Genomic DNA, 12,504 nt, shown 5'->3' on the forward strand with positions numbered 1-12,504 from the left:
AGAGAGAGAGAAAAAACCCCAAACCAACAACTTTTTATTCCTCAAATATCTCAAGACACTTACCAGTGTAAAAATTTTAAACATGCCAGCTGTTGCCTCTGTTTCTGGGTTTAAATGAAACATTTATCATGGACTCTTCTTTTTATCATCTCACTGGTATGTCAGCAGCAAGACACTGAATAATGAACAAAGTATTCTAGGCATCTCAGAGCAGGAAGCATCACTGCCTCACACCACATGGCTATGATGCCAGTCAGACTTCTCTGGAAACCTTGTTTATCTTTGTAACATTATGCCCAAAAAGTATGTTTCTCTGAGTGCAGAGGTGGCTCCAGCATCTCTTCTTTTTGGAAATTCTGGCCATTCAAAATTAAATACAATCCTGGTTTCCCTACTTGAAACCATTTTAGCTGCAGTCAAGAACCTACAGTCCATTTCAAAATAGTCATTTTATTGCTAACAAATGCTGACAACTTCAAAGAAATGGTAATTCATCAATTCCGAAACACAGATAAAAAGAGTGAATACAATGTGAAGTCTCTCTGAAATGTCTTGGTAATTATCAAGAATATTCAACTTTTACTATTTGTTAGAAAATATATGAAATATCATATCTTGCAATGAAGTACTTGTGTCTTATGCTCTAAGTATTAACTATTAAATTATTTTAACTTACTCTGCATAAGAGATCAAATAAAACAGACCCTACACTGGATACACAAAGGAACGAACACCAAGTAAAAGCTTGACAAAGCCAACAGAAACCAAAACCACCACAGACTGACGTTTTACAAAGTGCTTTATTTCCCAGTTATTTCTGCAATGGCTCATAAACATTATTTTTGTTTGCAAGATCAGAATAAACATCAGTGCACGACCAAAAGTATTAGCCTGTGGTTAATCTCTGGAAGATCTTACCTTACTAATGTTAATGATGCTGGCTGACTTTATGGTACATTTTGTTAGCACCTGTCCACAGGGAAACTTTTCCATTTTTGCAGTTATTAGCTAATCTCACTAGTGATCCCTCATTCTGCAAAGGAGTTCAGAAGTCTGAAATAAGAGGAGACACTTTTGTTCATGGATTAAACTAGATGAATGAAAACATTTCACTATGAAAACATCAATCTTTTTACAATTGCAACTGATGAACCCTAGGTCACAGCTCCTAAAGATGCTAAATTTGGTTCCAGTGTAGTCTGCCTTTTTTTTTTTTTAAAGATGTCAGATTCACTCTGCCTGATCCAAGGAAAAATCACAAGATTATGGAGTACTTCAGCACAAAAGACTTTTTGGTAGTTATGGAACACGGATAATCATGGACTTTTCCAGAGCAGCTGGTGGCTAAATGCAAAATGAGGAATTCCTTTCCTTTTTATAAAACTTCCAGAGAAAAGAGAATTGCCATATGTATTATTTCTATTATTTCTTTTCTGACATGGCCAGAGAAGTTTAATGAATAAATTATACAGCAAATAAACAGTAAGACAATAATCAACAGTGAGTGATATCATTGGAAGAAATTACTTGATGAAGTTACAATGACAGTGCAATTCTTTCTGAAGCTCATCTAATTAATTATCAAAGAAGTCCTTTTCGCCCAACTCTTCATAAACAGTTTTATGGACAACTAACAATTCACCATGTTCCTTTTTTCTCTTTATGGTGAGATGTGAAGAGAGCGGAAGAAAAAAAAAGAGATTAATTTAGCTAACGTTAGGAAGCTATCCATCAATTTTGTATTCCAAACAGAGCCCCCAGTATAAACCAGTAAGTGTGTCATGTCACCTAGTACCCTGTCTAGATGCCCTTGGTGTCCAGTGCCAGGTATTTTCCAAAGGTGGTGTAAGAACATAGATATAAAACTTACCCTCTCAAGGAAGTTCCCTTCTTATTCAGGAAAATAATCTCTGAAACGCACAAGAATATAAATCTTATTCCCAAACTCTGTGTATTTCTTTTCCCAAAGTTAACAGCACTTTCACCGAAGATGCCACTCACTGCAAACCTTGCCCCACTCTGAAGCACTGCAAGACGTAACACCGGGAAGATGCCACACCCTTAACACCTGTAAGAACAGCTTTACCAAAGTAGATAAAGTAGAATCTACTGCTACAGCACCCTTGCCTCAGAATAATTCTCCCATGCTCAAAGCTGTAAAGATATGGCTCATATTCTTTTCCAGCTGAAATGTAATGGATTACACATGTTCCTGAGTTAATTCTCCAGCTCAGAGCTACTCTAGTGAAGAGGTGAGTAAGCTGAACTTGAAAGGCCTAACCAGAATACATCCAGAAATGCAACTCCTGATTCAGACATGGTAAACTACTTCCTACACACAGAATGAATTCTTAAAAATCAAAATTTGATCAATTTTTTGTCTTACTTAAAAAATTGAAGGCAATAGTGACTTGCAGTGATCAAACAGAAATCAGGATTTTCTACCATGACTTGCATCCAGATGTAAATTTCAGTACTTGAATCAATATGAGGAAAACTAATTTATTGCCAATTAAAACAGATTACATCACTGAGAAACAAAGGAAAATTAAAAAAGCACATTCCCTTCATGTTGCCTTCTTTCCTCAGACTCAGCTTCACACTTTGAACCCCCAAATTCTCTGTCTCCCCTTGTCCAAGGCAGCACAGGGCAAAGTAGGGTCAGTCTGTAACAGCTTCTTCCTATCGCTCCATCACGTGTCCTCTCCACCGGCCACAGTCCTTCAGCAGAAGCCTGTTCTGGCATGGCTCCTCTTCATGGACTGCAGTTCCTTCAGGAAAATCTGCACCTGCTCTGGCATGTGATCCTCTGTGGTCTGCAGGGAAAATACCTGCTCCAGCACCTGAGGCAACTCCTCCCTCTCCTTCCTCTCTGACTTTGGTGCTCAGAGGACTGTTTCACCTTCTTCCTCACTCCTCTCTGCCATGCAGCATTTTGACCGTTCATACAGACACCTCCACAGAGGTGCCCCCAGCATCACTGACATGCTCAGCTGTGTCCTGTTGTGGGTCCACTGCAGAGCTGCCTGGAACCAGCTGTGTCCTGCACAGGGCCACCCACACCAGGGCACCTGAACTCAATACAAAAGCACAAACTAAAAGCTGGACATTAAGAACTTCCTGGGGCCATCTCCTGTGCTCTCTTTCTTGTGCCTGAAGAGTCATTTGTGGGGACACAGTGGGGCAGACCCACAGACTGATCTGGATTCACAACAGTAACTTTGTACTGATAATGTGCTGGTACACAAAGTGCAAGACACTGCTCTCATCAGCACAGGTCTGCAGTTGTGCTGGCCTGTGTGGAGATGCAGGTGCAGGAGCAGAACCTGTGGCAGGTGCTTCCTCTGAGGACTTCTGGAGTTAAAGGGGCAGTGGAGCTCACCCCAGTATTTCCCACTCCTTAAGCAAAACACAATGATATCTTACAGTTCAGTCATGTAAGAAATCAAACTCCAGCACAATAAAGCAGAGAGGAAATTAAACTCCAAAACATGGGAAACTGAGGATAGAGAAGTTTTTTAAGATCAGAAATTTGTTTCTGTGCTGCTCTGGGTATGAGAAAGAAGCAACAGAAGAAAAGCAGAAAAGTGGAAAATGAGAACATGTTAAAACGATTTCCCCACTCCCAAAAAGCAATAAGCATGAGTACGAGTGGTACGAGACAACAAAAAATAAGGCTAGGCCAGTGAGAGGTAATTTTATGGCTTGTATTATATACAAAGTTAGACCTACACTAGCACCTAACATGAAAAACCTGCACACCCACCAAATTATTGTGAGGATATTGATTTTAAACTGGTAAAGCCCTCTTTCCACAGATTATCTGTTCTCAGTAGAAGTAAGGTCAAGAAGGTTCCCACTTCCTCCATCTCCTTCCATGTACAGAACACCTCAGATGTGATAACAGCTTTGTCAACAGCCAAAAACATGGAGTTGTCAGACCAGTTTGCATTCAGAAGATAACTAGTGCACTGAAGATAAAAGCAAACATACAAAATTACCATTCTAGCTTTTATTAGATGTGAGCTCAGAGCATAAACAATAACAAAATCAACAATTAAAAAGTAGTATATTAAAAAAACATTTACCATCTAAACTGAGCCATTTCAGCCATAAGAAATTGCAATCTTGAGCTGTAACTTTGAGAACTTTCTATCTCCTGCAAGCAGCTTTTTGCAAACTTCTCTTCCTCTTCTGCTCTCTGCTCTGGTCTCTTGACAGTTATCTGGAGTACTCTCAGAGGTAAGTGATCCTGAGAAAACAGCCAATACATAGTGAACTAAGAGCTAAAAGTGGAAGACAAGGAGGAAACACCTGCACATTTCAGAAAACTGAACAGTGTCGTGGAAGAAATAAATAATTTCCAATTCTCTCTCACATTTAATTTTAGCTTTAAGAGAAATAGCTACACAGAAAAGTTAAATTTATGTAACTTAACAGTGACCTGACAAAGCAAAACTGAATTTAGATCTAAGATAGATTTTTTAGGCCAAACTTGTGATTAATTTGCAGATGCACTATTGAACTGTAGGTTGGCAGTGGGGAGAAACAGATTTGTTTTCTTCTTGCTGCTGACCAGTGCTTGTCAAGAAACATGTTTAAGAAAACGTATTGTGTAAGGGCAGTGCTATGTAAAGAGCAAGAATGCCTACTTTTACCATGATATTCTTCAGTTGCTTACTCCTTCTACCAGCTCCTATTCCTAAATTAAGCATGCTTGAGGGTGACTATTCTAGGTGCTTGAGGGTGACTGTTCTAGGTGCTCCCAACTCTCTATATACAGCGTCCATCAAGTTTTTATACACAGGGACTTTATCTTCCCTTAAGCTGGAAAGCAGAATTCCATGAACCATCTTTCAAGAGATTAATATGAGCAGCTTTGCATCAGGTAGAAACACAAATGCAGCTGTTCTTGCAAGCTGGAAGGTTTTTCTTCTGCTCAAGTACTGCAGAACACAGGGGCATAGCGTCAGAATTTGTCCCTAGCTCAGACAGAGCTCAGATTAAGATCAAATTCACAACAGAAGGCTCTCAGTTTGTGAGACAATTGTTTTTGACACCACTGGTTTCACCAAACCAATGCAAATTCCATGCACAAAGAAAATTCATCGCATCTAGAACTGATGTGATACAGATGTTAATAAACAAAATATGGTTTGCAGATATTTTAACTGACATGCTGTCAAGTGACCAGGTAGATGATGCAAATGAAAAGGTGTCCTCACATGATGGGATAGGTCTTAACTATGGATTCTGGTGTTATAGGCAAGACTGATCTTGCCTTGTAAATCACTGAACACAGTGATTTACAGCACAGCTGGAAGATCATCTACAAAGGAAGAAAAGTGCCAAACCTTTCAGGCTCTGGGCATGGTGGTTTTGAGGGGTAGTTTGGAATGCTTCATGTTCTGGATAAAAAGAAAAAAAAAATTGAAAAGGCTTTGGTTAATTTAGGTTATTAAAGGGTTAGAAATATACAACATTAGTATGTTAAAGCTTACTCTGTAAAAAGTACATATCTGAAAGGACTCTAGATAAAAGCTCTCTACTGTTTCTTTATAAAACAAGCTTTCATTTACTTTAAGAAAATGCACACAGACAATAAAAACGATCAGGAGGTGCCACTGGCCTACAGTTTCAGTATGACATGCAAAGATGGCAAGGTATGAATTAGTATTCATTACCATTTTGGGACACACTCATAAAAACACTTGAGATCTGTCCAAACACTAGGCATCTTGTCGAGCAGGTCAGAGAGAGTCAGCAATAATACTAATATTCTGGAAAGGAAGATTTACTTTTATTCTCTATTGGAAAATCCTCTTCCTCCCACCAAAGAAAGTCTATTACATAGAAGTCACGTCATCAAACTTTAATCTCCTCTGTTCCATTCCTGCAGGTCCTCTCATAAAATCTTACACACCTTCATGCTCTCCATGTCCCTTGCAGGCTTGTAGAACTTCTTGAGTGGGCAAGCAGAAAGAACAGCTATGTCAGCACACAAAGACAATCACTGTTTCTCAAGGGTGCTTTCAGGACTAGCACAGAGAATGTTAGTCTGGCACAAGGACACTCTGCCAACACACACCTCTCTGTTTCTGGCTCTCCTACTACCATCTGATTGCCACACTTAATTACATTTTAAATAGTATCTACAGACAGAGACTGTTCTCCAAAGTGCAGAAGCATTCCTATGATCTTTCCTGGAGCCACTGAACTGTCAACATTTGACCAAGGGATAGAGCTGAAATTTTAACATTATTTTAGTGGCAGTTTATGCTGTATTGACACTGTCCTGCTATAGAAATCCAAGTACATTAGAAAAATGTCCAAATGGCAGATCCAGTAGCACGTAAGCTTTTGCTCTCTAGTTCCTTCCTAGTGAGGACCCAGAAATCAACTCCTATGAAAGCACTATACTACAAACAGATTTTCATGATGAGCCTTATCAATCCCTATTAGAAAAATGATGAGGAAGAGTGAGAAATTTAATTTGCTTAGAACAGCATGCTCTTGTTTAAACAGGCAGAATGTCATTAACAGAAGCCAGTACATGCCAAATGACCAACTGAGCTGTGCTGCAGAGATGGTTGTAGTAAGAACATGAATTCCAATTATCCACATTAAAAGATCTGATTACATGTGCCTGAAAATAGCTGCATCATTTAACCACAGCTAAGTGTAATTAAAACTGTATTAAAGAACTATGTGCAAACAATTATAGTCCTGTCTCCATATGATTTTGCAGTACATATATATATATATGTATATGTATTTTAAAACTATTAAGTATCCAAAGGTAACTTGCATAAAGAGGCTATCATATACGTGCTTGTTGCAAGGTTTCTTCTATCTAGCAGAGGCTAACCGACTACTGATGAGAATTGCTCCCACAGCTCCTATTGTCCAGGGAAGAGTCCTTAGGACAAGGACGCTCAGTACTTGGCCTCATAAAGCTTTCCATGCTTCTAAAACCCCTTCTGTACAAGAATAGGAGGGGTCCTAGATGACAAACATGCACTATTACTTTGTATGATACAGCAGTACTGTTTCTGCCCACTCCTTTTAAGACTGTCCAGAAAACACATCATTCAGAAAATAAACATGTCATTTGTCACGTGCATCAGAAATGGAATGGCATACTAAGATGTAAGAGCTTATATTGGAAAAAAAAAAAAAAAAAGGCATGCACATACACTCTTGTTATTTGCTGCCCCCTCCTTCTCCCCACAATTCATACCTCAGTTGCTGTTGTTGGATAGACCAGCTGGATAGCTTCTGACCTAAAAAATCAACACCACCTGTTTTACACAAGGCTTGTTTCATTCATTAATGAGGTGCACTGTTGCTGGGAGAAGATAATTGTTACTGATGGAATAGGCTCTGAACTCTATTCTATGAAAGCTTTGCTCAGAAAGGCAGGGCAGATCAAAGATGATTTTCTCATCCCAGACCCATAAAGAGCAGTAACTTTCCCCAGCACCATCCTCAGCTATATCACACTTTCTATCCCTAATGGAACAGATTCCTCCTACCTAAACATCTGAGAATGTATCTGCTTGAATAGGCTTAAGAGAGAAAACTGTACATTTGCCAGCAGACAGACAACTTAACAGGCAGCTACCATCCACAGCCAGAATCAGGAATTCAAGTGGTATGAAAGAGGCCAACCCTAACAGCTGTCAGAAACCATCCTTTCCTCCTTGTTTTATCAAATCTTTTCCGTTGCTGTGAATGTAAATGGCCTGTGAAATGGGGCTCCTTCATATTCATTCCAGTAATGGTGATAAACCCCTAAGCAAGCAAGTAAAAAAACTTCAATTTAAAGTAACATATCTACTTATGATAGTGGGTAAAGAGGGAGAAAAACTGATGGGGCAAGGCTCACCAGTGTTTACCTGTGCAGTGAACGTAGCAGCTCCTTCAACAGTCCAACACTGAAACACTGAGAACTGCAGGGCCTGAGGGCATGGGATTTCTGTGGAAGCCTTAATAAGTGTGAAGAAAGAGACATTTGGGCAGATGCTGAGCTGCAGTCAGTGGGATGAGGAGAGCAGCAAGGTAATTCAGTTGGGAAGAAAAGGCTTGTTTTCCTTGGTAACAGGTAAAGAAAAAGTCTCTGGCCCGGAGCTAAAGCTCCAAGAGGAGTTTCTTCTTCATATTAGAAGCTAAGAAGGGGCACCTCAGACTATGGGGAGTCATTTATCTGCCTCCAGTACTCACCAAAACTCAAGCAGCTTTTTTATTTTGAAGGGCAGGACAGGCTTCCCTTTTCTTCCATACCTTTAAATTCCTACCATGAACTCACACTATCCACTACTGGCATAGAGATAGACTCAGGAACTGCACTAAACCTTTGGGCTCTCAACCCCAAAGACCCCCCCCACAGCACAGTCCCCATCAGCATTCCCAACAGGACCCTTGCTTTTCAGGAACTTCTTCCACCTGGTCTCCCTGCAGTTATCCTACTTGTCCTCCATCATCCCTAAAATCCACTGCCCTGAAGGAGCTCTTGGATTTCTCCCCACGAGCCCCCATAACCACAAAACAGACCATTACTTTAAAAGAACAAGTTGTTAACATTTGAATAGGAATATTATACATTAAGTTACTATAGAAAAAAATATATATATACACATACATATGCAGACATTTGTGCCTCTAAATTTTGTAGAAACTGCAATAATTTTGTACCACAAAAAGCACTCATTACCAGTACTGGTTTCCATCCAAGAGGCCTCCAGCCTTGAACAAGAGCTATGGATGTGTACCTTCTTACATCTTCTCTACGTTTTACCAAAAGGTTATTTTTGCATGCACATACAGAAGCACAGCTCTTCTTGTAAAGCAACAAATCACTCTTACAGACAACCAACAACAGGGATAACTGGAGAATCAGTTGTTAATTTACAGTACTGTTGAAGGTCAGGAATTCTAGGTTTGCAAAATAAGTGCTTGCACACAACTACCACAAGGAAACAAAATAAACATCAGAAGAACATCTACAATTCCAACACAAAGTAATAACCAACTACTTTGCATCAAGCTACATAGCTTATGCTGAAAAATCAGCCTTGAGTATTCTGTTTAACAACTTTAACCATTGAAAGTGGTAGCATTTACTTCTGATTTTTCTCATATACATAGCAGTCTTCTCTGTAAAATTTAGATGGATATTAGTGAGCAAAGGCATTAAATTGAACACAGAGACTGGACATGGGGGATGAGTTCATGTTCCTCCTTTAGCAACACGCACAAAACAAATGTAAACATACTCTTCGAAAAAGAAAGATTACATTAAATTACAAAAAACCAACACAGTAATAAACCGAAGTATGTATTTGGAAGACAAAGAACTGAAATTCTGTGAAAATGAAGAAAACTGAGGACAAAAATGTGAGTATTGGCTGAAGAATCATCTAAAATAAATTTTTCAATAAACAGAACTGCAAGTCTAATCCCCAGCTTTTAAAAACAACTAATTCTTTATTGCTTCTTTAAAATTCTTCCAACTTTTTCTTCTATTGTTTTCAGACTACCATACAAATCAGGATTGAATACAAAATTCATTTCAGAGCCTGCAATTCAAGATGGACTAAAAGAGTGTTTTCTCCAGCTGTGTGCACTAGGTCAAAACCAGAAATACCATCAGAAATACTGTTCGGCACAGGATGAGACTGTAGCTCATGGTGGAAAGAACAGGGTTAAAACCCAGAACTGTTAATGAGGGAACTAAGCAAGAACTGATGGAAATGTAACTTGTCTTTCCCTAAGCTTTTACTCCAATCACAAATGTATTGTCTGCTTTGAAGAGAACTAAAATGGAAATAACCTCTTGCTGGTAATCTTTAGCTGTAATTTATTCTTTTGGAAAGAAGCATTCTCAACAATGAGGAAAAAATCTCAAAAAAAGAGCAATATAGGGAAAGAGAGTATCATTTGGAATGCACTCATTTAAACTTTCAGAAAACTGATGGTGATGGATTATTGAATACAGCAAGGAGGTACCCATTCTGGTATGCAGTTTTTGAGTTGGAAAAGAGAAGGGGACTGCTGGCTGAGTACTCCAGAACTAAGACTGCAGCAGAGAACATCCATTTGGGAGATATTTTCACAATTAGCAAAACAACCAACCAAAAAACCAATGAACAATCAAATAAAACAAAACTAAAAACCCCAACCAAATAAAAAAGACCCACAGGTAAGTCTTGGGAGATTTTTTTCTAGCCAGAAATGAGTAAAGTTTACCACAAAACAAGTCAGTGTTGATACCAAATATGAGAGGCTCCAAAAAACTGGAGACTTTTTTGCACTCTTGCATGATAAAATACTGGCTCTTATTTAGTAAGAGCATGGTCCTGTTGGAAAATTCTAATGGGACCTAACCCAGAAACATGAGCTTTAAACAAATAGTGTTTACAATGTTACTTAACCTCAGAGAAGTTAATATATGTTAAGACTAAGATACAGGATCTAACTAACAGATTTTGCACGTAAAGGCATTTGGAACACAAGTTTAATGTAAGATTTCTGAAAGCTTTAGCTTTAAATACTCAAAAGAAAATGAAAAAATCATTTTAAATGACCACTATTTAGAAGATGTTTGTGAATGCTTGATTGTAAGTTAAATGTAACAATTTAAAAATGTTAGTATTTTGGTTCATATAATATTCACACCACTTTCTTCTCTACATAAACTAATAATTTTCCTGGGGTTCTTTGCTTATTTGTTTTCAAGTCTGAAAAACAGGAAAGTCCTCACACTGAATTCTTCCACAGCATGCAGGAAAAAAACCCTAATTTTATGATCAGGCTCTCAACCACTTAGTAGGAACTAGCAACAGAAAGGCTCCTACTGCTGTATACAAACTACTCTGAATGTTGCTCTAGGAATTCAACACCTGAAGCAAACAATGCAATTGCTTAACTTGGTATCTATGTTGGCATCGGTTTCATTTCATTTACAGCTTTAAATTGATTCCAAGTTATTTGTAGGTGCAATTTTTTTTCTTAAAGAAACGTCTGTCACACATTACACAGCTCAGTGCTTGTCACTTATTACGGCTTTGATTTAAGTATTTCTGAAAGATAATTTTTATCACATTCAATTTTCTGAAGATTCCTAGTAAATATTTTAATTGTATGGACAACATTAGTCCTAGAATATGTCACTTTTGAAAAAGATGAGTTTGTTTTCTGAGTGTTATGGTGACAGCACACTTGGATATATTGCTTTGATTACTTCCTTTGTTTTCTTAGGCTTCTCTTTGTTAGGAATGTATCCAAAAGCCCTACATCACAAACAGCAGCAGGTTAAATCACATTTATCTGAGCTGATAGCTTTAAGTGCACAAAGCAAGAGGCAGATAAGCTGAAATGGCAGCATCAATCATTTTCCACGAGAAAGACTCCTGCATTTAGTTGTTATGACCAACTGCAAAGGAAGGCTGCATGCATCAATGAACCTCATTATAAAGCCAGAACTTAAGTTCAAAGATGTCAAAGTCAAAAACATTCACCATTACAATTCACACACTTTTCTTTATCATACAACCTTATGTTCACCTACCAACCTCACCTTTCTCCTCTCCTTGATCTTCACACCATTAACATTATGATCAGGTCAAAGTTGCATTTTCTTAAGCATCCATGTCCTTTATCACTTTGAAGTTTAGCATCCTGGACCATCCTTTTGTCACAAAACCATGGCCATACTGATCCACTTTGCTGTTGGATTCTGTGATCTTGGAGCTGACAGATTCTATGGTCTCTGTAGTGCAATAAGAGTCAAGGGTCTCAAGGAGAAAATGCAATCCCAGCATTGTGATCCACATTCTAAAGCTAAGGAATTAAAATGTGGAAGACCTTCAGAAACAATGAACAAAATGGGCCATTTGGACAGAATCCAAATTACTCAAAACTTGAAACAGAAGAGAGAGGTGGTGTTCCACAGGGCAACTGAATGACCTGGAGTTGGCAGTGAGCCACATCAGTCAAACCAAAACAGCTTTCTGTCAGAACTACTATAAAATATGCTTAGTCTGAATGTCATAATACAATTAAAAAAGAATGGCAGTACTTTGAGAGCACCTGCATTTCCTTCCAAGACATTTAGAGTTCTCCAATTTGAAAAATCCTCCCAGGCTTCACAGGTGAAGGCGAGGAACTATGGTGAGGAACTGTGGCAGTCTCTGATTTTATCTATTTTCCATAGACAATGCTTTTTCTCTTGGTTCTTGTTTAACTTGGCTCACACAGGTAACAACACCCTCTGTATTTTCTTCAGCTTAAAAACAAAACAAAAATCAAACATTGAAGTTCAAACTCCATTGACAATGCTTCAGCCCTAATAACTGTGCATTTAAAAGAAAAGTATTTCAGGAACTCAAGCTAATAGGTAAGGCACATAGGAAATTTACTGCTTTTTAGCTGGTCAGCCAGTTGTGTCACCTACTGTGCTCTAAGCCATTGCAAGTTGACATGAACTTACTGGAGTAAGGCCCC

General features: G+C 38.5%; 1 protein-coding gene across 21 annotated transcripts in view; it reads right to left on the reverse strand.

Moving 5' to 3' along the window:
- Nucleotides 1-3,997: 3,997 nt before the first annotated feature.
- The window catches only part of CARF (calcium responsive transcription factor), a 35,628-nt gene continuing 27,121 nt past the window's right edge, over nt 3,998-12,504 (reverse strand). For 6 of the 21 annotated variants that reach the window (XM_020585015.2, XM_039554814.1, XM_039554808.1 and 3 more), the window contains 3 exons: nt 5,799-12,286; nt 5,355-5,408; nt 3,998-4,252 (listed from right to left, as the gene is read on the reverse strand). In XM_020585015.2, the coding sequence (XP_020440604.1) occupies nt 12,198-12,286 (89 nt within the window). In that variant the 3' untranslated portion in view covers nt 3,998-4,252; nt 5,355-5,408; nt 5,799-12,197. The other 15 variants (XM_039554812.1, XM_039554809.1, XM_039554811.1 and 12 more) reach the window with 15 other exon arrangements.

The sequence above is a fragment of the Corvus cornix genome, chromosome 7 (assembly GCF_000738735.6).
Source record: "Corvus cornix cornix isolate S_Up_H32 chromosome 7, ASM73873v5, whole genome shotgun sequence".
Taxonomy (NCBI): domain Eukaryota; kingdom Metazoa; phylum Chordata; class Aves; order Passeriformes; family Corvidae; genus Corvus; species Corvus cornix.